The 25499-nt window shown below is 43.1% G+C and overlaps 1 protein-coding gene across 12 annotated transcripts in view; it reads right to left on the minus strand.

Moving 5' to 3' along the window:
* EPB41 (erythrocyte membrane protein band 4.1) overlaps window positions 1-25499 on the minus strand; it is a 350563-nt gene that overhangs the window by 187594 nt on the left and 137470 nt on the right. For all 12 annotated transcript variants that reach the window (XM_077481782.1, XM_077481776.1, XM_077481777.1 and 9 more), the window contains exons 6-8: window positions 18286-18361; window positions 16233-16451; window positions 10101-10188 (exon numbers count right to left, since the gene is read on the minus strand). In XM_077481782.1, the coding sequence (XP_077337908.1) occupies window positions 10101-10188; window positions 16233-16451; window positions 18286-18361 (383 nt within the window). The remainder of the gene's footprint in view (window positions 1-10100; window positions 10189-16232; window positions 16452-18285; window positions 18362-25499) is intronic.

Genomic DNA, 25499 nt, shown 5'->3' on the forward strand with positions numbered 1-25499 from the left:
GGGACATGTGTGTTTTGGGGACATGTGTGGGGACTGTGTTTACACTGTGTTGTGTGTTAACACTAGACTGATGATCAGTGAGTAAAAAGCTGTAAAAAACAGCTCATACTCACTGATCATCAGCCGGCTGCAGCGATCTGCTCTCCTCTCCTCAGCGATGACTTCCGTGTGAGGAGAGGAGAGCCGATTGCCTAGCAACCGGCTGTTTGTTTACATCACATGACGGCCGTGATTGGACACGGCCGTCATGTGATCAGGAGGGCCAATCACAGAGATCACTCTGAGATGTGCCGTGTCCGGGTGACACGAGCACATCGGGATCGCGCCGCTGCGCGGGCACGCGCGTGCGATCCCGCTACTTCTAAAGGACGTTCCTGAACGTCCTATCAGAAGTAGACGGCTCCCACCCAGCCGTATATATGCATTGGCCGGGTGGGAAGTGGTTAAAGTAAAGTAAACGTGTTATTTTAGTAAGGAAATGTAATGTAAGCAATACTACTAGTGGCCTAGTTGAACAACAGGGAGTTTCAGGAGGGAGGAGAGGTGGGGGTCAAGTATGACTCACTGAACAAAACGGAGACCTGCATTTAACCACTTTAGCTGCCTATACAATGGTATTGTCTCTCTGCTGAGGAAGAAGGATGCTTTTGCCACCAGTAGCATGCTTGAAAATGGTATTGATAGTAGATCTGAAGAGATGTTATCTCTTGAAGGCTATGCAGACCTTCTGCTTTTTTGGTACGTGTTTCGGAGTCCGGCACGTTAGTCAAAGTATCCTATGCACGTGTAATGACAAGCCAGTACAACTGAAGTTTAAAACTACAGCTATTTTTTATTCTATAAGCTAGAGATCAACCTCAGCAGTGGTAAGTTACCATTTAATGGATTTTTAACAGTCAGCCAAGGTCTGGTCACAAGTTACAGCAAAGATAGGCTAAAGAGCAGAAATCACAAGAGAAAACAGTGTTCAAGAAGTGGCTTCAAAACCCTTATCAGGTGGGTTCTTAAACACCTGCATCCCCCACTGGTATACAGTGTTTGCTTTGTTAAGGCAGGACACTGCTGGATCTACAGTGGAGATAGCCAACATTTTTAAAAACTCCCAGGTAGAAGGCTAATAATCATTTGCGAGAGCAAACAGGTTGTCAGAGTGTTTCCAATAGCTGTAGAGAGATAGTTGGAACAGCACGTGCAATGTATGGTCTTTTAGGCCTTTTAGAGCCCATAAGCCTGCAAAGTAAAAACAAATGTTGGTAAAAGCAAAAGGGTAATCCTCTAGTTTCAGAGAGGTGTGCTCTGCATTATTAAAAGCAAAAACTTAATTTCGGAGTGATAGCAGAAGACTGCAACTCCTCCTCTACATCTGGCAAGATGGAAGCAATTCACAATCAAACAGTCTCTATGGTCAATACATCAGAAGCCACTAAGGATGCAGGTAAATCAAATACAGACTATATAGAGGAAAGCACGGGGAGCACTTGTGGCCCCTGCTGTTAGCATATAACTGGGTGATTTTGGCCATAAAGTCTTGCATGTTTGCAGTGAAAATCTCAGCCCACGGCCACACACACACACGACATAAACTAAGAACACCACTGATCTCCGTTGGTATGGGCACTAGTCACGGAGGGCAACAGGATTCTAGGTGGCAGGTGGTGACACTGAAAGTGGGCACACTGCAAGCAACCTGGAAGCTGTTAGTAAAGTAAGAGAAGGGGCCACCCATTACAGCAGGATGTGTCAAAAATCCAACATGTTTCAACAGCATGTCAGTAAGGCAACCTAAAACGGTATTAAACCCAAAAGAAAAATATATTTCAATTGCTTTTCAACAGAGAAGGCTCTCCTGTGCATGTTTCCGTTAGATCAGCCAGACAAAGCATTTATCACTGACAGGGGTGCTTACAATGTTCAGCTTTTATTTATGCAAAACCTTTATACCACAAAACAAAAAATTTGCTGTAACTGCTTGGGTAACTGCAGTTTACAAGCCAACCTCAATACACTGTCTAATTGGGCGACTATGTGCCAGATGAGGTTTAATGTTGATAAATGTAAAGTTATGCACTTGGGGGCTAAGAATATGCATGCATCATACATGCTAGGGGGAGTATAACTGGGGGAATCCATAGTGGAGAAGGATCTGGGGGTTTTGGTAGACCATAAGCTCAATAACAACATGCAATGCCAAGCTGCTGTTTCCAAAGCGAGCAAAGTCCTTTCTTGTATTAAGAGAGGTATGGACTCCAGAGAGAGAGATATAATTTTGCCCCTGTTCAAATCATTAGTAAGACCTCATCTGGAATATGCAGTATAGTTTTGGGCACCAGTTCTCAAAAAGGATATCAGGGAACTGGAGAAAGTGCAGAGAAGGGCAACCAAACTGATAAGAGGCATGGAGGAGCTCAGCTATGAGGAGAGATTAGAGGAACTAAATTTACTCACTCTTGAGAAGAGGAGAATAAGGGGGGATATGATCAACATGTTCAAATATATTAGGGGTCCATATAGTGAACTTGGTGTTGAGTTGTTCTCTGTACGGTCAACCCAGAGGACACGGGGGCACTCTTTACGTCTAGAGGAAAAGAGATTATATCTTCAAGTACGGAAAGGTTTCTTCACAGTTAGAGCTGTGAAAATGTGGAGGTGGTTCTGGCAAGCTCAGTAGATTGCTTTAAGAAAAGGCCTGGATACTTTCCTGATGGTACATAATATAACTAGGTACTAACATAGGTAAAGTTGATCCAGGGAAAATCCGATCGCCTCTTGGGGGGGGGGGGGATCAGGAAGGATTTTTTTTTTCCCCTGCTGTAGCAAATTGGAGCATGCTCTGCTGGGGTTTTTTTTTCGCCTTCCTCTGGATCAATTGTGGGCATAAAATTGGGTATTTGGATTGTACGATTATTTTTTTATTTTTATTTGTTTTTAAGGTTGAACTGGATGAACTTGTGTCTTTTTTCAACCTAACTATGTAACTATGTATGTAACTGCAGTATGAGCTGGAGTTTGGCTTCAATTTGTTAGTGCATCAAAATCTGCTAGTACATCTAACACTGCCCTCCCTCCAGACTGAAAATGCTGCTGTCTAAAAGGTGCCCCTTGTGCTTCTTCATTCAGAGTGGGGGAACTCTAAGCCCTTGTACACACGGTCGGAGATTGCGACGGAATGTTTCCTATAAGGACCGTTTTGTCGGATATTCCGACTGTGTGTGGTCTGCATCGGACTGTTTCCGTCGGGGAAATATGCGACGGACCACGTTTTCCAACTTGCCGGTAAAATTTTCCGACAAAATGCTCCTATCTGACATACTCCGATCATGTGTAGTCTACTCCGACGGACAAAGTGCCACGCAGGCTCAGATGAAATTCCTAGACCAAAGCTATTGGCTTCTAGCCTGAACGTAGTCCTGTCATAACGAAATAACGTCATCACGTTATGTACAATCGGATTTTCCGACAACTTAGTCCGACCGTGTGTATGCAACATCACTTCCGGACCTCTTCCGGAATTAATCCGTCAGAATTACTCCGACGGATTTGGTTGTCGGAATCTCCGACCGTGTGTACAAGGGCTAATACAGGAGGTGTGTTACTGGCAGATTACCAGGTGAAAACAGAAGGAAAAAGCTTGAAAAAAAGAAAACGAAAGCAGTCACCACATATGAGGCATGGTAAGCTGCAATAAAATCCATTTTTGATTTTGGGTTTAATAACGCCCCTTAGGGTCAGGGTAATGGGCAAGGCCTTACAAAAGCCAAACAGCTGGCAACAGATGAGGGTAGGATGGCGAGAGATGATGAAAGTCATTATAGGTGGGCAGCAGAGATACAGTTGTGCTCACAAGTTTACATACTATGGCAGAATTTATGATTTCTTGGTAATTTTTCAAAGAATATGAATGATAACAAAAACTTTTCTTTTACTCACGGTTAGTGTTTGGCTGAAGCCATTTATTATCAATCAATTGCGTTTACGCTTTAAATCATAATCACAACAGAAACTACCCAAATGACCTTGATCAAAAAAGTTTACATACTTCAGTTCTTAAAGGGATTGTAAAGTAAAATTTTTTATTTTTTTTAAATAAACATGTTATACTTACCTCCACTGTGCAGCTCGTTTTGCAGAGTGGCCCCGAACCTGCTCTTCTGGGGTCCCTCGGCGGCTGTCTCTGCTTCCTCCCGCAGGTACTTCCCACGTTCATGCGAACTCCCTCTCATGGTGAGAAGCACCTGCGGGCGCGCTCCCGTGATACAGCGAGTGGCTGTAGCCGCCGGCTGTATTACACGGCCCCGCCCCGGCACACTGCGTCATTGGATGTGATTGACAGAAGCACGAGCCAATAGCTGCGCTGCTTTCAATCCATCCACTCCAATCAGCGGCCAGGCTGAGTGGCGAAGAGGACGGCGGGGGCGAGCTCGGGATTTTCCAGGGGTCAGGTAAGTAAAAGGAGGAGGACTGGGGGCGCCGGCAGTGTGAGATGTTTTTAAAACATTTACCTTTACAACCCCTTTAATACTGTGTATTGCCCCCTTTAATCTCAAATGACAGCTTGATGTCTTTTGTGGTATTTGTGGATGAGGCTCTTTATCTTCTCAGATGGTAAAGCTGCCCATTCCTCTTGGCAAAGAACCTCCAGTTCCTGTAAATTCTTGGGCCGTCTTGCATGAACTGCACGTTTGAGATGTCCCCAGAGTGGTTCAATGATATTGAGGTCAGGAGGCTGAGATGGTCACTCCAGAACCTTCACTTTATTCTGCTGTAGCCAATGACAGATCGACTTGGCCTTGTGTTTTGGATCACTGTCATGTTGGAATGTACAAGTCCCATGCGCAGCTTCCTGGTTGATGAATAACATACTGCAGTCATCCTGCCATCAATTTTGACCAAATTTCCTGCGCCTTTGTAGCTCACACATCCCCAAAATATCAGTGATTCACCTTCGTGTTTCACAGTAGGAATGGTGTACCTTTAATCATAGGCCTTGTTGACTCCTCTCCAAATGTAGTGTTTATGGTTGTGGCCAAAAAGCTCAATTTTGGTCTCATCACTCCAAATGACTTTGTGCCAGAAGGTTTGAGGCTGGTCTCTGGGCTGTTTGGTGTATTGTACACCGGAAACATTGTGGCATTTGCGTAGTAATGGTTTTCTTCTGGTGACTCGACTATGCAGCCCATTTTTCTTCAAGAGCCTCCTTATTGTGCATCTTGAAAAAGCCACACCACGTGTTTTCAGAGTTCTGTATTTCACCTGAAGTTATTTGTGGGTTTTTCTTTGAATCCCAAACAATTTTACTGACAGTTGTGGCTGAAATTGTAGTTGGTCTAACCGACCGTGGTTTGGTTTCAAGATACCCCCTCATTTTCCACTACTTAGAGTTTGAACACTGCTGATTGGCATCCTCAATTCCTTGGAAATCTTTTTATATCCCTTTCCTGTTTTATACAGTTCAACTACATTTTACTGCAGATCCTTTGACAATTGTTTTGCTTTCCCCTTTACTCAGAATCCAGAAACATCAGTGCAACACTGGACGAAAGATGTAAGGGTCTGTCAGGAATCCAGAAACTCATTGACCTTTTATACACACACACACTAATTACAAGTAAACAGATCACAGGTGAGGATGGTTACCTTTATTAGCCATTCAAACCCCTTTGTGTGAATGTTATCAGGACAAAATCACCAGGGTATGTAAACATTTGATCAGGGTAATTTGGGTAGTTTGTTATTATGATTTAAAAAAAGAGTAAAAACAGTTAATAATAAATGGCTTCAGCCAAACACTAACCATGAGTGAAAGAAATGTTTTTATGTTATCATTCATAGTCTCAGAAAAATGGCCAAGAAATCATAAATTCATAAATTCTGCCAGAGTATGTAAACTTATGAGCACAACTGTAGACCGAAGATCAGAATTGTACATTACTCTTTACAAGCAGAAGTAGCAACAGGGAAATGCTTCCTTGATGCTGTGTGGCACAAAAAGAGTATAGAGAGCATGTATGATACTCCACCCAATGCTTTGACCCATTCTGTGGTGGTAACTGGTGGGAAGTGGGAAATTTATTGGCGTCCAGTGACTAACGTAAATGATGTAGCGCCTGCTGCTCGGCCCAACCGTCCTACTCATGGAGTAAGTCTTCAGAAACAGGGCAAGCACTGAGTTAATGTGGGCTTCTCTGGACCTGGAAAACGCTCCATGGCTAATTTTTGACCAAAAGCAATGTCAAACCACCCTGCACAGAACTCAGTGCCTAGAGGCAATTTCCAGGCTACCGCGGTAAGGTCCAATCCAGCGGAGACTGGGTACGGCACGCCAAAAGCCAGGATGAGTACAGCCACGTTGGATAGCTGCAATCTGGAGTCTGAGTAAAAGAAAAGATTTTAAAGAATGAAAAAAAAAAAAAAAAATGATGTTGGTAAAAATAAGCTTTATGTACTTAACGTAAAATCCATTGAAGCAAACAAATGTAGGAATACGTAGTCAACCTATAACAGCTGACTACAGGTTGGGACAAAAAAAAAAAAAAAAAACACGTTAGATCAGCCTCCTATAACCCCACCTCTATCCACTATGCTTCAGTTTTGTGAGCAAGCAGTATGAGGCGGGTTCACACTATTGCAAATCGGATGCAGAGATCTATGGAGCCAGTTCACATATCTCCAATGCGGCTCCAATGTGAATTTGCACAGGAGTCCTGTGCGTCTTTTGGTCCATTAGAAGTATAAATTGAGCCCAAAATTCGAGCTGCAATCGGACCTGAAACAGTGAAATGGTGAATCACGATGCACACAAAAAGGAAAGAAAAAAAAGGAGAACCTTTACAAACAGTGGGGATACACATCTCCTGTCCAAGACCCATCCATGGCATCCTGTATACATGTGATCAAATGGCATCTTGCCAAGTCTCTACAGCCTCAATGGGAGGGAACTTTTCAAGCTTGAAGTTAAGCTAACCTAGTCAATGCCTTCCACTGCAATATGGTTCTACTTTTACCTCCGATATCAGCTCTCAATGCAGTTGCTGAGATTGGACCATCATATCCGAGCCACTCCATAAGCCCAGTTAAGGCCTATTATTCAGAGGAATTACATTTTCTCAAGTGGGGGCCTTCGCTTGAGTGAAAACTGTATGACTTTACTATCACTAAAACTAATATCTAATTCACTCTTTTTCCAGCTAATGGTCTGCTTTGGTACAGATACACACTGCTACTTGAACTGCTGGTTGTGGCCTTATTCCTGTAATGCCCTGTACACGTGGTCAGAAATTCCAACGGAAAAGGTCTGATCGGATTATGTTGTTGGAAAATCCAATTGTGTGTGGGCTCTATCAGACTTTTTCTGTCGGAAATTCGGACGGAAAAAGTTTGAGAGCTGGATCTAAAGTTTTCTGACAAAAAAATCCGATCAGATGTTTTCCGATCGTTTGTAGAGCATTCCAACGGACAAAGTTCCACACATGCTCAAATTAAATTATGAGACCAAAGCTATTGGCTACTAGCCTCAATGTAGTTCCATTGTACGCAACAAACGTCACCTCGTTCCGAACGATCTGATTTTCTGACAACTTTGTCCGACAGTGTGTATGCAACACAAGTTTCGGCCAAAATCCGTCTGAGAAAATCCAACGGATTTTGTGGTCTGAATGTCTGACCGTGTGTACAGGGCATAAGAGGTTTCTTATGACCCTTCCTAATTGGGGCACCCTCCATTGACAGACTGGAGTAAAGTCTGTCTGAGAAGAACACTTCTTGTCCTTGAAAAAGACAATGGGGTTGACTTACTAAAGGCAAATAGATTGTTCACGTTGCATGAGAAGTATCCCTAGAGCTTACTGAATGAGGGGAAGCTCTCTATAAGTAAGCCCAAAGGATTAAATGTGTCAGGACACAGTCAAGATGTGGGAACTGTAGCTGAACCCTCTAACTGCTTACCAGCAGATGTTGATCTATTGCGTGATCCCCCTAATTTTACCATTGTTAATACCACAACAGAAGTGATACAATTAATGTGTTTATGGTGGAGCAGGCACTGTCTCTGCATTTATTTATAAAGCAAAATAATGTGTTTTTCTTTGGGTTTTTTTTTTATTTTATTTCCCTTCCATGTGACTGGGTATTCTTTGCAAAGTGAAATTTCACCAAACTCACTGAACTCTGAGGAAAATTCTCTTGCAAAGCGCAACTTCCTTTGCAAAGTGAACAGTCTATTTGTAAATCAACCACAACATATCAGTTTAAATTTTGCAGCCACCCTGTTAGTCTTTTTTCTCATTTATATTCTGGTATTTACTGTTCTAACACTCAATGCAAAACTATAAAATGATTGCTCAAAAATCTGTTGCGGTAGCAGGGACCACAAATTCAGGATAAGACAGGCACCTCTCCAAGGATTCATCTTTTAAATTTTTTGTGAGAGACATATTACATGGGTTTATACATTTAACCACTGCAGCCCCGGAAGGATTTACCCCCTTCCTGACCAGAGCACTTTTTGCAATTCGGCACTGCCTCGCTTTAACTGACAATTGCGTGGTCATACAACGTGGCTCCCAAACAAAATTGCCACTGCGGTTTTTATTTTTTGTGCTATAAACAAAAAAAAGTGTGACAATTTTTGGAAGAAAAAAAAAACGCATTATTTTTTACTTTTTGCTGCAATAAATATCCCGCAAAAATATATAAAACATTTTTTTCCTCAATTTAGGCCAATATGTATTCTTCTATATATTTTTGGTAAAAAAAGAAAAATCACAATAAATGTTTATTGATTGGTTTGCGCAAAAGTTATAATGTCTACAAAATAGGAGATAGTTTTATGGCATTTTTATTAATAATTTTTTTTTTTACTAGTAATGGTGGTGAGCAGTGATTTTTATCGTGACTGCGACATTATGGCGGACACATCAGCCAATTTTGACACATTTTTGGGACCATTAGCATTAATACAGCGATCAATGCTATAAAATTGCATTGATTACTGTAAAAATGTCACTGGCAGTGAAGGGGTTAACCACTAGGGGGCGGGGGGGGGGTTAAGTGTGTCCCAGGGGAGTGCTTCTAACTGTCTGGGGGATGGGCTGTGTGTGACACTGATTGCTGCTCTCAATGACAGGGAGCTGACGATCAGTGTCCTGTCATTAGGCAGAACGTTCTTGAGCTCCGTGACACAATCGTGGGTATCCCCGCGGCGATAGAGTCCGCGGGTCCCGTGGGCACAGTCACGTAGCTTGCGGCAGGCGTGCACAGCGGGAGTTTCAAAGCAAGGTATGGGTACTTTACTTTGCCCAGCTGTGCCATTCTGCCGATGTATATATGCCGACAGCGGTCGGCAAGTGGTTAATTAAAGCGGAACTTCACCCTAAAGGGTAAGTTCCATTCTTCCGCTTCTTCAACTTTTGGCATTATTTCTTTTTTTGAAGGGGTCCCAGAGGGCAGAGGGACAACTCACAAAGCACAGAGCAGATTGCTCATGCACAGTGGGCTGCCAGCTGTGAAGCCACAAGGAGTCACAGCCAGTTAACATGCTGGCGCAGGGGACCCGAAGACCAAAACACTGAACTGAATTTTATAGCTTTAAGGCTAGGTTCACACCATAGCGATGCGGGAACGCCGCAAATCCGCGGCGTTTTCCCGCATCGCATGCCTCCCGCCGGCAGTTCACACTGCCCTATGCGGACTGCTGGGAGTGTCAATGAAATCTTAATGACACCCCCAGATCCGTCCGCATATCGCAGTGCGATCTGCACACTCGCACAGGAATCGGATCGCATGGTGTGAACACCCATGCGATCCGATTCTGCTGCGGACCAAAAAAAGGGTCCCGTGCGAGTTTGCGGCGGGAGCGATGCGAATTCAGCCATACTATCTGTATGGCTGAACTTGCATCGCTACGGAGATCGGATGTGATTTGCACTGCAGTGCGGTGCGAATCACATCTGGATCTCTCACCCGCAGCGGTGTGAACCGGACCTAAAAAGGGAGTTCAGTTTTCCTAAAAAAAAAAAAAAAATCTACTTTAATTGTGTCACTCAGAATGTGAACTACAAGTTTAGAAAATATGTACATTATTAACAGCAGTGCAGGAAACATACCTTAGCATGGTGAATATCCAAACCATACATTGTCAACTTTTTGGCATTTTCCAGAAACTCCAGGTCAGCCTGGGCAGGTGTCATTGATCTGGGATATAAAAAAAGTTAAGAACATTGCATTAAACAATATATAAAAATATTACTATCAATTCAGTTGGAAACCTAAAAACTCTAGAAAAAGTACAAAAAAAATCACTAATGAATATGGTCTATGCAAAAACAGGATTTCTTCACTTGCGAAGAAATCCCTTTCTTGGAGTTTATTACCGCTATACTGCTGCCTACAAAAGACTGGACATTAACACAAAGTTGCGAGTCATCCAGGTAGGAGTCCTTCCACTCCACTCATGCTCTGCTTTATGGATAAGCAATAGTAAGAATGGATCATAAGGAGAGAGTGGTGGGACCTGTGTCCCCAATGAACTCCAAAAAATAAAAATGTTATGGTAAGCACAAAAACCCTTTTACATTCATTAGGGACACAGGGTTAATGTTGAGAAAGGGAGGATGTCCAAAAGAAGAGCAATATAGGGGCAGGAAACAAAGAAAAGGAAAGGCAAACTCCTCCTCCAAAACAACAGTGTATAACTGAGGTACCTAAAGTGCCGTACACCCAAAGCTGGCATCACAAGAGGCTGGTACCTGTTAGAACTTCGTGAATGTATGAACAGAAGACCACAAGGCCACTTTGCATATCTGAAAAATAGAAAAGGTCCAGGAGGCATTCCCATATCTAGTGGAACGTGGCTTGACAACAAAAGGCGGAATCTTGTCTAAGTCTGTAGGCTTACATAAATAAACTGCCTAAGTCACCTAGCAATAGTGTAACAAGAGACAGGTTGACCCTTATGAGGACCCTTGGGAATGATAAAGGGAGTTGGTCCATCAGAAGCAAATCCATAGCTGAGAGGTGAACTTGCATAGCTTGCACCACATCCAAATGTGTAACCGTGCAGGACCAAGAAAGGAAAGGTGTAAGACAGAAACCACCTTTGTGATATAACGTCATTGGACAGAGATGGAAGCACAATGTCCTGAAAGAAAAGGGAGAATCCAACTTAGAATGAAAGGTCTCAAGACAACCCTGTCTCTGTAGCACCAGAAATATTCTTTACAAGTAAAAACCTGCAAAAAGTGACAGCAACAAGGAAGACTACCTTGTGAGGGTAGACAAAAAATAAAAATAAATTGATAGGTTCAAAATACTTTTCTGCTGCCCCATCTTCTCTTATCTGGAATTTTTAACAATTCTATGTTCCCCCGAGCCATGGAAGATCAAGGGTTTTATTTGGTACCACAATAATACATGACCTCTCTTATCATTAGAAGGGATCAAAACACATTTGTTTCAAAACATTGGCATCTCCCTCTATCAGAATCAATCACGTTTAATTAAAATTACAGATTTAAAAAAAAAAAAATACCCTTCTCTCTCATACCACATGATGTTCGACCCTCTTAACACTTTTTGAAAAAACATGCAAAATAAATCCACATTCCCCTGGCATTATTTCTCTTCTTTACGCTTCACAAATTTCTTCCCAATCCACTAATAAACCTGTCTACACTCTTGATTTGGAACTGGATCTGAGAAACTCTTTAGATATCAGTGAATGGAGTAAAATCTGAACAAATATGGCCAAATGTTCCATTAATGCTCAAGCACAAGAGAATGCATAGAAAATAATCCCTCGCTGGTATAGGACTTCAGCAAAACTAACAAACATTTCTCCTTCAATCTCTCCTTTATGCTTTAGAGCAGGGGTCTCCAAACTATGGCCCTCCAGTTGTTCAGGAACTACAATTCCCATCATGCCTAGTCATGTCTGTGAATGCATCATAGGATCATGCATCTTGGGATGTGTAGTTCTGCAACAGCTGAAGGGCTGTAGTTTAGAGATCCCTGCTAGGGGATATAATACTAGAGGGACTTTATTACATATTTGGTGGGAATGCCTTATTGTACAGAAATTATGGACACAAATGTATTATATGATAGCATAATTTTCGACAAACTCATAATTCTAGACCCTTGGGAAGTCTTACTACATAGACCACATCTGAGCTTTAGAAAATCTGAAAGAAAATTGATCTCTCATTTTTTTGGCCACACCACAAACTATTGCTAAAGCCTGGAGAACTCCAACCCTGAGAAGTAAAGCAAAGAATTATGGGCACTATGATCCATAAAGAATAGTCTCTATTCTACTTGATAAACATTCTAACTTCTTAAAAATCTGGTCACCGTGACTCGACTATACCAACAAACTTAATATAGATGGTTCTTTGCTTTCTTTCTTAATTTGATATAACTACGTTCATTGTTCACCTAAACCCAGCATATCCTAACCCTCCTGTCCTACTTCTCATTTTTCTTTTATCCCCCTCCTCCCCCTTTTTCTATTTCTTATTTTTTGTTGTCAATCATCCCTACTATATTTAATTTGTTTACATATTAAACGCATTTATTTCTGATTATATAGTATTTTTTTTCTTTTTGTTGTTCTTATATACAAAACATTTCTGTATAACTATATTTTCTGATCTTCTTAACAAAAAAATAAATAAAATGTAACAAAAAAAACTGTTTCTGAAGTACCAACAGTACCATGTTAAAGTCAGAGGAGCAGGTGGATGTAGTCTAGCAATACCCTCTACAAAGGCTTTCATCAGAGAGTGAGAGGCAAACAGTCTGAAAAAGTATTTGTGACAGCCAAGATCTGTTCAAATGATCTACACCCGATTGGAAGAAAGCCAGAATGAATCTCGCTGTGTACCTCCTGGGATGGAATTTCCTTGCCAGAAAACATGTTTACTAGATGCGATGATCGACCTTAGGAAGGGGTGCATTTTCCAACCTTTAGGAGCATGGGAATAACAGGATTGGAAAGGCCCAACCTTTTGGCTTTTCACAGTCATGATGTTAAAGCTAGGGACCATGAAGCAGTGTAATGAACCAGTCCTTGGGAGATCCAGCCATCTGATAATTCATCCAGCCATCTGATAATTCCAGGAGTCCAGGAATTGACCCAGGCACATCTGCCTGGGTCAATTCGGTGCAATATGGACCACCAGGATACCCTCTGTTACAATTCTGCAAAGCAGATGAGGAAGGAGCTTCAGGAGGAAAAAGGGGCAGATCTGTTGGAACTGATCCCCATTGCCAAGGAATCAGCTGCTATGACTTGGGGTCCCTGGAGACAAACCTGCTTGATTTGTTGTTAAATCCAGCAGCCAGGAGGTCCACATCCAGCTTTCTCTACCTGCAACAAAGGTTCTAAAACATCTTAGATTGTGGAATCAGTTGGAGGATACACTGAGACATGACTGAAAAGGTCTGCATGCCAATTTTCCACACGTGTAATTAGCAAAGAGGACAGGGCTGGACATAGAGGGCAAGGCTTCAATGTAAAAGTTATGAGCTTAGTGAATGTGGTGAAGCTCTGCTTATTTACATCATCTAATCACGTGCAAGCAAAAATGCTGTTTACATTTTTTTTTTTTTTTTTACTTTTTTCTTGCATTTGATTAGGTATTCTTTACAAAGTGAAGCTTCACCACATTCACCAAGCTCTGGGGAAAAAGGAGTGCAATTGAACTTGCAAAGTGCACAGTCAATTTGCCTTTAGTAAATCTACTTTGAGATATAGGGGTGATGCCTTATTGCAAGGGAGAATTGCTTGCAGGCCTTGAAACTTTAGGATTGTATGGCGATTGGTCTAATCTGGATAGGTTATTCATTCCTCCCAAATATTTTGCCATGCTCCTTTTGTGAATTCAACCCTTTTAGCCCAGTCGCTGGTTTGTCTCCAGAGACCCCCAAGCCATAGCAACCTCAGATGTGCAATTTGCTTGGCTGATGCTAGTTTAAAACCTTTATTATTTCTGTGTTTAAATCATCTAATTTCCCAATTGGCCACCAAGTCCACAACTTTTTTTCCCCCGCTCAATAGGTTTTTATAAGAAAATGTAGAGAATAGTTGACAAACATAAGCAGTGGGTTTCATATTTATATTTGTTGAAAATGGCACGGTTACATAGAATAAGGAACAAACAGTTTACCAATGGTGTAGGTGCAAAAGACATTTAACTCAATAAGAGTGCCATGTGATTCAGTAGAGATTTCACATATGGGCATTTTTATTTTTTAATCATATACCGCAAATAAATACCGCAGGGATATTTCTGACTAACAGCCAATATATGGAACCCTTCTTCCATATGTTTACCAAGTTAATCTAAATATAAAATCATTTTATTTTTGTACTCCTCATAAAATACTTTTGAGATCACTGATGGACACAGGAACATTACATTTACTCAATGGAATCCGAAATATAGTTTTTTTTTTTTTTTTTTTTTTTTAAAGAGCACATAAAATAGGATTTTTGACCTACCAGTAAAATTAATGTTTTGGAGTACTGATTTTTTCCTTCAGATTTACCAAAACCATATAATGAAGTCAAATCTTAGGAGTTTCAATTTGTATGCAATCAGGCAGGCCCTTGCACTACTTGGTTTTGGTAAATCTGAAGGAAAAAAATTTGCTGAAAATCCGATAGTGTGTATGGGGTTTCACTCCTCGACTCACACCAAGTGAAATAGGCCTTCCAGATGGCATGGTAGAATCTGTGAGAAGTCAACTGCCTAGCTCCTATGAGGGTATGAATGACAGAACTTGAAAGGACTCTATCCCTCAGGACTGTATGTTCAACAGTTATGCAATTAAAACCAGTGACTGCTGGATAGAACAATGGCAGGTGAGGGAGAATTTAGGGGAGTAAATAGGCTGAGTTCAGGCCAAATTGATCCCACTGTTCTCATCAGAGCATCCACTGTGAAGGCCTGAGGATCTCTGGACCTGGCAGGAAACCTGTTGAGGTTGTTAAATCTAGATGCCAGAATGTCTATACCCTATGTCCCCCACCCGTGGCAAAGGGCTTAAAACACCTCTGGATGAAGAGCCCATTCCCCTGCATCTAGGCATCAATGACTGAAAAAGTCTGTCAATTTTCCACACCCGGGATTGTAGATGGCAGATAAGAGCCAGAACATGGCAGGATCAAGTCTGTTTCCTTTTAAATGTCATGACTTCTGGTGCTTTCTTGATGACTGATGTACGCTACAGCCATGGCATTAACCAACTTGATTCTCCTCAGGGATTCTTGCAATAGAAGAGTCCAGCATTGGAAAAAATGGCTGAAACTATCTGAGCTTTAGAATGTTGATGGTAAGACGTTACCTGCAACGACCAAGTCCCCTGCATTGAGAGCATCAAGAACTGCTTCGCAGCTTAACAGGCATCCATCAGAAGAACCTTTCCGGTCTGTGGAGGAAAGGACTTCCCTGACTCCAGTGCTGGGTTCAAAATTCATCAAGTTACGGAGAGTCTGGCCTTGGAGGTCAAGTGAATGAGACAGTCTGTTTTGTGCCATGCTTCCAGACTTTTGAGATGCAATGGTCTGACGTAAAAGTGGGTGTTCAGCACAGCCTCAAGGGAGGCATTCATTAGACCCAAGATCCTCAAACAGGCATGAAATGAGGGCTTCCTCTCAACACGAAGGGCCCGCGCGTTTGAGAGTGAAGTGACAAAAGTTTGTCCTGAAGCAAGAAATCTCTGGACAGGGCTGTGTCCAAAGTCAGGCTCAGGTACTCCAATATTTGAAATGGGTCCAGTGAGGTCTTCCTCGGGTCGACTTTTTTTTTTTACAAATAATTTTAAAAGATATGCTTGTGACTGGCATTCCACCCAAACAGTTAAAAAAAAAAGAAAATGTTGGCAGCATATATACAAGTGTCATGGGTGGACTACATGTATTGTAGTATGTTGACTGAGTTGTACATGAATTTGATCAATAGTGTGCATGGAGTTAATTGCTATCTGCCAACTATAAATCTATGTAGAGCATCTCTTTACTGTACCGTTCGGATTTCCACTGTGACATTTGACAAGTCTAGATAACATGATATTTGCTGGTAAAAAATAAATCCTTTTTACAAAATATTCTTAACCAGCAATTTTTGTTCTAAAATTGTAACCACTTCACTTACAATATAGTGAAGAAAAAAAAGGATTCTTAATGAGAAAGAGTAAACATGACTGTGCTGTTGATCTCAACTGTCCATCCTTACCTATAAGACTTGTGCAACTCGGCAACTTTAGCCTCCAAATCCTTGGTCTGATTTGGACTCAGTTTAAACTCACTGACGTAATCCGTGCCATGTAGGTCTTCATCATAGTCTCCCACCTCAGACTGAACTGTGTAAGAACCCAAAAGAGCAAGAGTGGCAAAGGAGCATGGCAGACGCCCAGTTAAAATATCTTGTCGCAACTGGAGACAGAGGTAATATCTAGAAAGGGAATTCAAAATCAAATCAGTGTGTATGTATTGTATATAGAACGCTATGAAAAACTCAAAAAACAGTTAAATTTATGATATACAGTGAACTTAACCCAACTACCAAGATATACTATACAGTATATATATATATATATATATATATATATATATATATATATATATATATATATATATATATATATATATATATATATATATATATATATATATCATATATAGCAGCGCATAAACACTTTCAACCAAAGTGAATCAACATTAGTCCTATTCAGTGTCCGGAAAGAATGGTACTCGATCAACCAGTTCTTATTGTGATTTAAGGTAGAGGGACAGCTTCCACCTTGTAATACACCACTTGTCGATCAAAAACGATCCCCCTTTGGGGATGCACTCACTGAACACCTGAAATCAAGAGCCTTCACAATACCATTGAACATTTCTTCTTTGGCCACTAGATGTCTCCCCTATCTCCAGCATTGTACCCTAGAAAAAAAAACAAAAAAAAACACTTCTCCAATACTCCCTAGGGAGTATTGGAGAAGTTTTTTCATACAGCCAGTTGGACACCAAGGTGGGTCATAAACACTGTGGAGAACTGGAAGAGGATCATCACTAGATCACAATGAAGAGTTTGCTAGGGTACAATGCTGGAGATAGGGGAGACATCTAGTGGCCAAAGAAGAAATGTTCAATGGTATTGTGAAGGCTCTTGATTTCAGGTGTTCGGTGAGTGCATCCCCAAAGGGGGATTGTTTTTGATCCACAAGTGGTGTATTACGTGGTGGAAGCTGTCCCTCTACCTTAAATCACAATAAGAACTGGTTAATCGAGCACCATTCTTTCCAGACACTGAATAGGACTAATGTTGATTCACTTTGGTTGAAAGTGTTTATGCACTGCTATATATGAAAAGTGGACTCTTAATTTAAGTTGCATTTTTTATATATATATTTGTATATTGTTGTTCATAAAAGCAGAAGCTTTGAAGTGTTTTTATATATAAGTGGTGTACCACTCATATATTTATATTTTTTTTTTGCATTTTGCATTTAGCAAAAGCGCAAAGCAGTGTGCCATTAGTGCTGGTTTCTATCATTTTTTAGCTTACTTTTCTATATTATATGTATATTATACTGATTTCCAGGCAGGAAAAGAGGCTGTTAACAGCTTAGCAAGACAAAAGGTCAGGTTTTTTTTTTAACTTGCAAGAATGACTGTTTCCGAACAGCAGTAGGTGGATAGAAAATGGGAAACCTCCCTACAGACATGAAATTGTTCTCCAGTTTGACCAGAAAATGGGCATATCCAGCAACTCAAGTCTGTGGGTAACCTAAAGACCACCATACACAACTCAAAACTCTTTGCATTTATTTACAGAATTACTTGTATTCTGTGAAAAGAAAACAAGGCTTTTTATGACTTCACAAAGAATAGGAAAGAGGGAGAACAGGAGCTCTTTACTGTCACAGCAACAACTTTTCATCCCAGCAGCACTGAAAGTATAGCGCTGTGAGTAAAATCCAGAAACATTACAGCTAATATTTTTGCAGTAACCAGCAGCCACCGAAGGCTGATTGTATCTACGAATGCACATGGCCGCACTCAGGAACGCATGTGTACAGGTACCCCCATAGCACATGACTTGCCAAGGAGGCACCCGGAGGAAGGAGCAAAGTGCCCTTGGGGGACTCCCAAAGAGGTGGTAAGGGCCCTCTGTGCAATAACCTCTTATTTTAAGGAAAAAAAAATAACCTTTAATATCACAGCAACTTCAATTTATTATCAACTGTACTTTAAATGACAAAAATGCTTTGATGAGCCATTACCTTGTAATATCTTCTGTAAGCTGTGCAGGGTCAGGTGGGTAAAACTTCACATTGAAGGTAAACTCCCATGGAGCACCTGTAAAAAGACAGAAATATTTTAACCCCTTCGTGGTGGAAGATAAAACAAATCCTAATGCCTGAACAAACTTTTGTAACATTGACACGGGTTAGTAAAACTGTATATATCATTGCAACTGCTTGGTGAATTATACCTTTTATTTTTTTAATTTTTTTTAGGACAAATCGGGCTTTCATTTGGTTGTAAATGGTGATGGATATCTGTTTTTTTTTTTTTTTTAATTTAAATCAAGGAAAACTGGCCCAAATTGGTAAAAACTTTTTCTTTTTAATCTGGCTGTATATTAACTACTTGCTTACTGGTCACGTATCCCCTTCCTGAGCAAGACAATTTTCAGCTTTCAGAGCTGTCGCACTTTGAATGACAATTGCACAGTCATGTAGCACTGTACCCATATGACAACATTTTTTAAAACATTTTGGGACATAGCTTTCTTTTGGTGGCATTTCATTACCGCTGGGTTTTTATTTTTTGCTAAACAAATTGAAAAAAAAAGAAAAAAAAAAAAAAGTAGTTTCGGTTATAAAATTTCACTGATGAGGCTGCACTGATGGGCACTAATAGGTGGTACTGATGGAAAGAATTGATGGCACTGATGGGGCTTCACTGATGATTATCTGTGTGTACGCCCCCTGTCGGAATCGCTGCTTACCAGATCTCCACTCCTCGTGCTGTGACAGTGCAAGGAGAGGAATGCATATAACCATCAATTCTGTTTACACTGTGATTGGACACAGTTGATCATGTGGTAAATGGCCGCTGTGATTGGCTCTTTACTACGATCTGTGATCACACAGTGCGTCAGATGTGTACCCCAGGGGGCGTGGTTTAGTGCTTTTACCCCATTCACAAGGCGAAACCAACACAGTGGCAGGCACTGTGTGAACCAGACGCTATCACAGTGATCAGTTGCTCGATCATTAGTACAAGACCCAAACCTCTTAGTGAGAGCCTAGTCTGTTTTCGGAGCACGCTGTGTGTGCATTCTCAGCACAAAACACAGTGACATATGGCTCCAGGGAAGACAACCCAATTCCGTGAGGCTGCACATATGCACATGCTTCTGGGAAAAGGGTTAATATGAACAAGTAATTCAATTTGTTATGAATATTCAATTTTTATTTTTCTAATCAGTTAATGGGTTAGCCTTTATCATTTGTATTAAAGTGTATGTGAAGCTTTTTTTCTGGTGAGAGTAAGGAATGGTTAAGACCATGTGTTTTTTACTTGCTGTCCATGTCCGGTTAGAAAGGTTTACCTTCGGGGGGCGCATGCGCGCAAGCACGGTAGATGGCTGCCTGAACTACTAGCTCTGCACCGTCGGAACATACCCATGCGCACAGCAAAGCACAGCCCGCATCCTGGAACTTCTGTTGCAGCCCCAGAACACCCCGGGCACACACGGTTATGTGCCGCTTGTCCAAGCGGCAACGGAAGGACCGCAAAAGCTCCAAGGCCTCCCCAGAAGTACACAAGGGCAAATGTAAGATGGCTTTTGAACCTCCGAAGCCTAACGACTCCACACAGCTCTCTGCAGCAGCTCCAGCTTGGCCCACTAACAGCCTCCATCTGTTCTACGGATTTGGTAAGCCCAATACAAACTGACTGACTCTATGGTGGCCAAGTTTCGTTCTATTGTGCGGGATGAAATTACCACCGCCTCCCGCAACCTCTCCTCTGATTTGGTGTAGGGCCTTAAAGAGATAGGCCACCACACAAATCAGTTGGAACACCGCATGGATCTGGCTACTACTGTGCTAGAGGGCCATGAGGAGTAAGTAGATAAATTGTCTGCAGAACTGGAAGTCATGCGAGATAAACTGGAAGATGCAGAGAATAGGGCCCGCAGGGATAACCTTTGCATCCAGGGTATCCCTGAAGCTGTCACTGACTTACAGGGCACAGCAACTGCTTTCTTTCAGGAGCTGGCACCCGAGATTCCTCTAGAAAGGTTAGAATGTGACCATATTCACAGATTCCTCGCCACCAAACCACCGGAGGGCCCGCCTCTGGACATAATTATCAAATTTCACTACTACCACACTAAGGAGAGACTCTGGCAGTCTGCTAAGGAAAAACAAGACCTCTCCTTCCAAGGCAACCCTCTCCAGCTGTTTGCAGACCTCTGACCAGTCACCATCGCAAGGTGCCGGTCCCTGAAACCCCATCTCTGAGACCTGCAGACAGAAGGGATGAAATATAGATGGGGATCCCCCTTCAAACTCTTTCTCCCATTAGGGCCGACAGTTCTCCTCACCTGATCCGAGACGTAATTTTCAGGGGCTACAGTTCAACCTCCCTTCATCCCAAGAGGACACAGCGTCTACATCGTCATGGCCAAGATATTCTCAGCCTGCTCGCCCACTCCACTCTCCCAACCTTCACAAAAGTCTCAACCCAACTCTCAGGCCCCGAGAGATCTCCAGGCCCAGCGTTTTACAAAGGTTCCTGTGGGCTGGCAGGGATGGCCTAATCTTCCTGACTTTTATATATAATTACTACCCCGGAGATCTCCTGGGGCTGGATGGGTGCATTTGACACTGTCCTTTGCTGCGTTCACATGCAAGGTGCCTGACACCATCCATCCTACTGTGCCTGTACTTTCATGGAATTAAACTGAACTCTCTGTATTTGTCCTTTACCCATATGACCCCTTACACCGGATTTGGGACTGTGGATTGCTGCCCAATTAAGGGCCGCCCTGCCTGTGAGATGGTGGCCTTGGGAATGGTAACCTACGATACTCAATGCCCTGAGGTTCTTAGTTTTGGGCGTTATTGTTGCCTTTTTCTATCATCTAGTCACCTGTTGCCCTAGTTGCTTCAGAAGTTTGACTACTGAGTGGTGGTGTGGGTAGGTACCTGGACGACACTGTTCACTAAATATAGATTGGCTGCCCCTTATGGGCAGCCCGCAATTGTTTTTTTCTTTTCCTTTTTATATAAGGGCTGGATGACAGTGACCCACAGTCTCCTACACAGTTTAAAAGGAGCCTTCCATCCCAGTTGAATCTGTTATAGAGCCTTATTGCTCATGTTTGCAATTATTGATTTAATGGCCTGCATTTGTTGTGCTGGTTTTTTAGGTTGCTTGCTCTCCCTGGGGAGGCAATGTTTGGAGATGGCAGCCCTGGGAGAGGGAGGGACCACCTTGTACCTCTATGTATTGGCCTTATTTTACTTGAATACCCTTGGTGCCTTATATAGTACGTTAGCTATTGTGCTTATTTTATTTATGATAATCTTTTAATTTTAGGATACCGAGCAATTCCGACAGACCACTGCTCCCCCTATGTGCTGGTACTTGGCTCAGACGTTAGTCTTGGCCAACTTCCGGCCTCCTTGTGGGCCTTTTGTCACACACACAGTGAAGCACTTACGCTTTACTTGTTCCTTAGCCTCCGAGTATTCCTCAGCCTTGAAATACCTCCAAAAACAAAGTAGACATTGCATGCCTGCAGACCCACTTCTCCTGGCCCAAATATTTTCACGCTCTGTACTAGGGCTGCAACAAACGATTATTTTCATAATCGATTAGTTGGAAGATTATGGTTTTGATTAAATCGATTAATAAAATTAAAAAATAAATAAATAAGTGTGGTGTATAATTTAATAATGTAGGGTTATTACGCCACCTTCAGGAGAGGACAAGGCAGAACATGCAATATAAAAATGTGAAAATAACAGAACTTTACAGTTCCGCCCAGGGGGCGGTCCCTCTGGTAATAACCCCTCAGCCTGCTTCCTGCAGCTCAGTACGTCAACAAGCAGTATAACGTAAATCAATAGAAGGGGAGGGTGCTGTGTCCGTCGAACTTCAGAGAAAAGGATTTTACAGTGAGTACAAAAATCCTATTTTCTCTTTCGTTCATTGACAGACACAGCTCCAGTAATCTTGACTGTAGGGACATCCCCAAGAAGTGTTATAATGAGGGATGGGAACAGCAATAAAAAAACTTCACCCACAACCAACGTGCTCCCTAACAGGAGAGTTACCATTTTAACCAACCGCATCAGAACTTGCGGTCAACAAATGCAACAGTGCATTAATACTCAAAATTTTTTTTTTTTTTTTTAAAACAGAAGAAAGAGTGCAGAATTGCAACAATACACGGCCGTCTGCAAAACTTTGCGGCCAAAGCAGGCATCCAAAGATGCACTTAAAGAGGAAGTAAACCCTGATGAGTTTACTTCCTCTTTCATTCCCTGCAAAGGCAAAGTATAATGGACTACTATGCATAGCATAGTAGCCCATTATGTGTCACTTACCTGACACAGGAGCCAGCGATGTCACCGCTGTCCCCTGTAGTCCGGCGCATCCATCTTTTCGGTGGGGTCTCGCAGCTCCGCCGCTGTCATTCGGCGGAGCCGCGATGACGTCACTCCCGCGCATGCGCACGGGAGCCGACACGCGCGGCAGCTCTATTGTTGGAAATGCCGTGCTCAGTGCGCCTGCGCGCCGCTGTCTACGGTGCATGCGCCGTAGACAGCGGTGCCTGTCTTCGGGCAAATATCTCCTAAACCGTATAGGTTTAGGAGATATTTCTTGGACCTACAGGTAAGCCTTAATCTAGGCTTTCCTGTAGGTCAAAGGGGTTTGTAAGGGTTTACAACCACTTTAAATCCACTTTGTATAATTTGGTAAAAGTGTGAATGGAGGACCAAGTCGCCGCCTTACGCACTTGAGCGACTGACGTTTGATGTCGGAAAAACCAAGATGTTTCAATTGCCGTTGGTGGAATGGGCCGTGACAGGAAAGGGGGGCACCTGCCCCTTCAAGGCGTGGTATATTTCAACAGCCACCCAAATTCCTGCAGGGTTTGCATAGTGATCGCCACATCCTCCTTTAATTCTGAGGCAGAAGATGCTCTCAGGAGGAGATCATCTAGGTAACCCATGATTGCGATCCCGCGTTGTCGCAACAACGCCAAAATTGGAGCCAATACTTTGGTAAAGACTCGGGGTGCTGATGCCAAGCCAAAAAGGGAGAGCCACAAACTGGTGGTGGGCTTCCCATACTTGCAGAAACCTCTGATGCCTGAGGCATATGGGTATGTGCAGGTGCACATCCTGGATGTCCAAAAGACGCTAGGGAGTCCCCTTGATGGAGTGCAGTGACAACTGAACAACCTGATTCCATTCTGAACCTCTGTACTTTTACAAAGCCATTGAGGGCTTTCAGGTCCAAGATTGGACATACCTCTTCCTTTTTGGGCACAACAGATTGGTGTAGAACCCCTGAAACCTTTCCAATTCAGGAACAGGCACTATCACCCCGCGGCTTAGCGGATCCCTTACTGCCCCCAATAGGGCCTCCTGGCGAGCTGGGAGTAAGGGTATGCTGGAAAGGAAGAATCTGTTTGGTGGCCAAGAGAGAAACTATTTTGTAGCCAGATGAAATCAGTTGGTAGACCCATTGGTTGGACAGCCAAGAGGCCCACTGCAAACTACCGAAGGCAACCCCCCCACCCAAGTGACGGGCTGGGCAAACCTTCAGGCGGTAGCACTTTTGCTCACAGGCTTGTTAGGCTTGTGGGTCCAGGGACGCTTTTGTCCCTAGGAGGTCGACCTGTCGGACTGGGAACATTTAGCTGAAGTCCCGGACGGATGAAAAAGCCTCTTTTGAGCGAAAAATTAGGGCCCTTGTCTGCGGCGTGGCTCCTTAGTCTTCCTGGCCTGCGTGAGCAAGGTACTCATCCCACCTGTGGCATTCTTAATAATGTCATCCAACGAGGCTCCCAAGAGCTGCTCACCAAGGAAGGGTAGATCCGTCAAGGCTTTTTTAGATGCCTGGTCCGCAGACCAGCATTTTCGCCAAATCATGGCGCAGCACCACTGCTGACACTGAAGCCCTGGAGAGCAAAGGAAGCGTATCCAGTGCCGCATCACAAACATACTTAAGGCCGTGCACTAACTGGTCTGCTAGTTCCATGCAGACAGGAGTAACCTGCTGCTTCTCCAATTCACGGTACAAAAGTTTTGCCTATTCAGTAAGTGTCTGCAACACTAGTGCTGTGGCCAGTACTGGTCGTATTGCTGACCCCACAACCGTAAATAAGGAACGGGCCACTGCCTCAGCCTTCCTGTTGGTAGGGTCCTTAAATGCAGGAGTCCCCTCTACCGGGATAGTGGTTACATTGTTTAACTTGGATACTGGGGGGTCCACGACCGGAGGAGCCAACCATTTTTTAAGAAGGCTCTCTTCAAAGGGGTAGCGCATCGCCATTCTTTTAGGGACCGAGAAGGTCCGTTGTGGGCTTCACCGTTCCTTGTATATGAACTTATCGAAATAAGTCAGATACAGAAACACCTTAGGTGTACAGGCTGGCTTGTGGGACCCAAAAGGGGCAGCTACTTCAGCAGAGGAACCTGCTGTATCCTGAATTTTCAGGGTATTACGCACAGCTGTGATAAGTGTTCCAACTAGCACTTTGTCCTGCGCAGACCGGACAGTGAATCCTCCTCGCTGTCCAATTGGTCCTGGTCAGCGTCATCTGAAACAAAGCAGGGGCCGCCAGTCTCAACGGGGCCAGAGTCTGCGTCAGAGCTCTCCCCGGGGGACGGGGGGCAGGGGCCACTTTTTACCACCTTTGCTCCCGCACACCGCCTCCACCCTGGCAACGAACATTTCAAGGACCGCCGACAAAGCATCCAAAGGCATTGCACAGTTTGCAGACGAGCCGGTTGCAATAGCAGGGAGTTCTGGGGAAGAAACACCAGTTTCTGAAGCCAAGCTGACCCACCCTGTCTGCCACCCTTGTGGACTTAGGACAGATGCACAATCCCACACTCCTAGCTGCTGCAGACTGAGGGGCCCCCACCGCAGGACTCACCACCCCAACCGAGTGCTGCACCATTCAGTTACAGGTGTCTGCGTCCAGTATCAGATGTCCTGAGCAAAAAAACACGCCGTTCTGATCAGCATGGACCGGCGCTGAGGATAAAAACTGTGCTGGGCTACAATAAAATGGCCGCCGGCCGCTCTGTATAAGGGACAAATCACAAAGAAAACGGCCACCGAGCTACAGAAAAATGGCCCCTGACCATACTTTCCACTGAGGCACACAAAAAACGGCCGACAAACAACTGTACACAGTGAATAAACAGAGATAATGGCAGCACAACGGCGCTATGGC

The sequence above is a fragment of the Lithobates pipiens genome, unplaced genomic scaffold, assembly GCF_037356315.1.
Source record: "Lithobates pipiens isolate NorthernLeopardFrog02 unplaced genomic scaffold, aLitPip1_a1.2 Scaffold_16, whole genome shotgun sequence".
In the NCBI taxonomy this organism is placed as follows: Eukaryota; Metazoa; Chordata; class Amphibia; order Anura; family Ranidae; genus Lithobates; species Lithobates pipiens.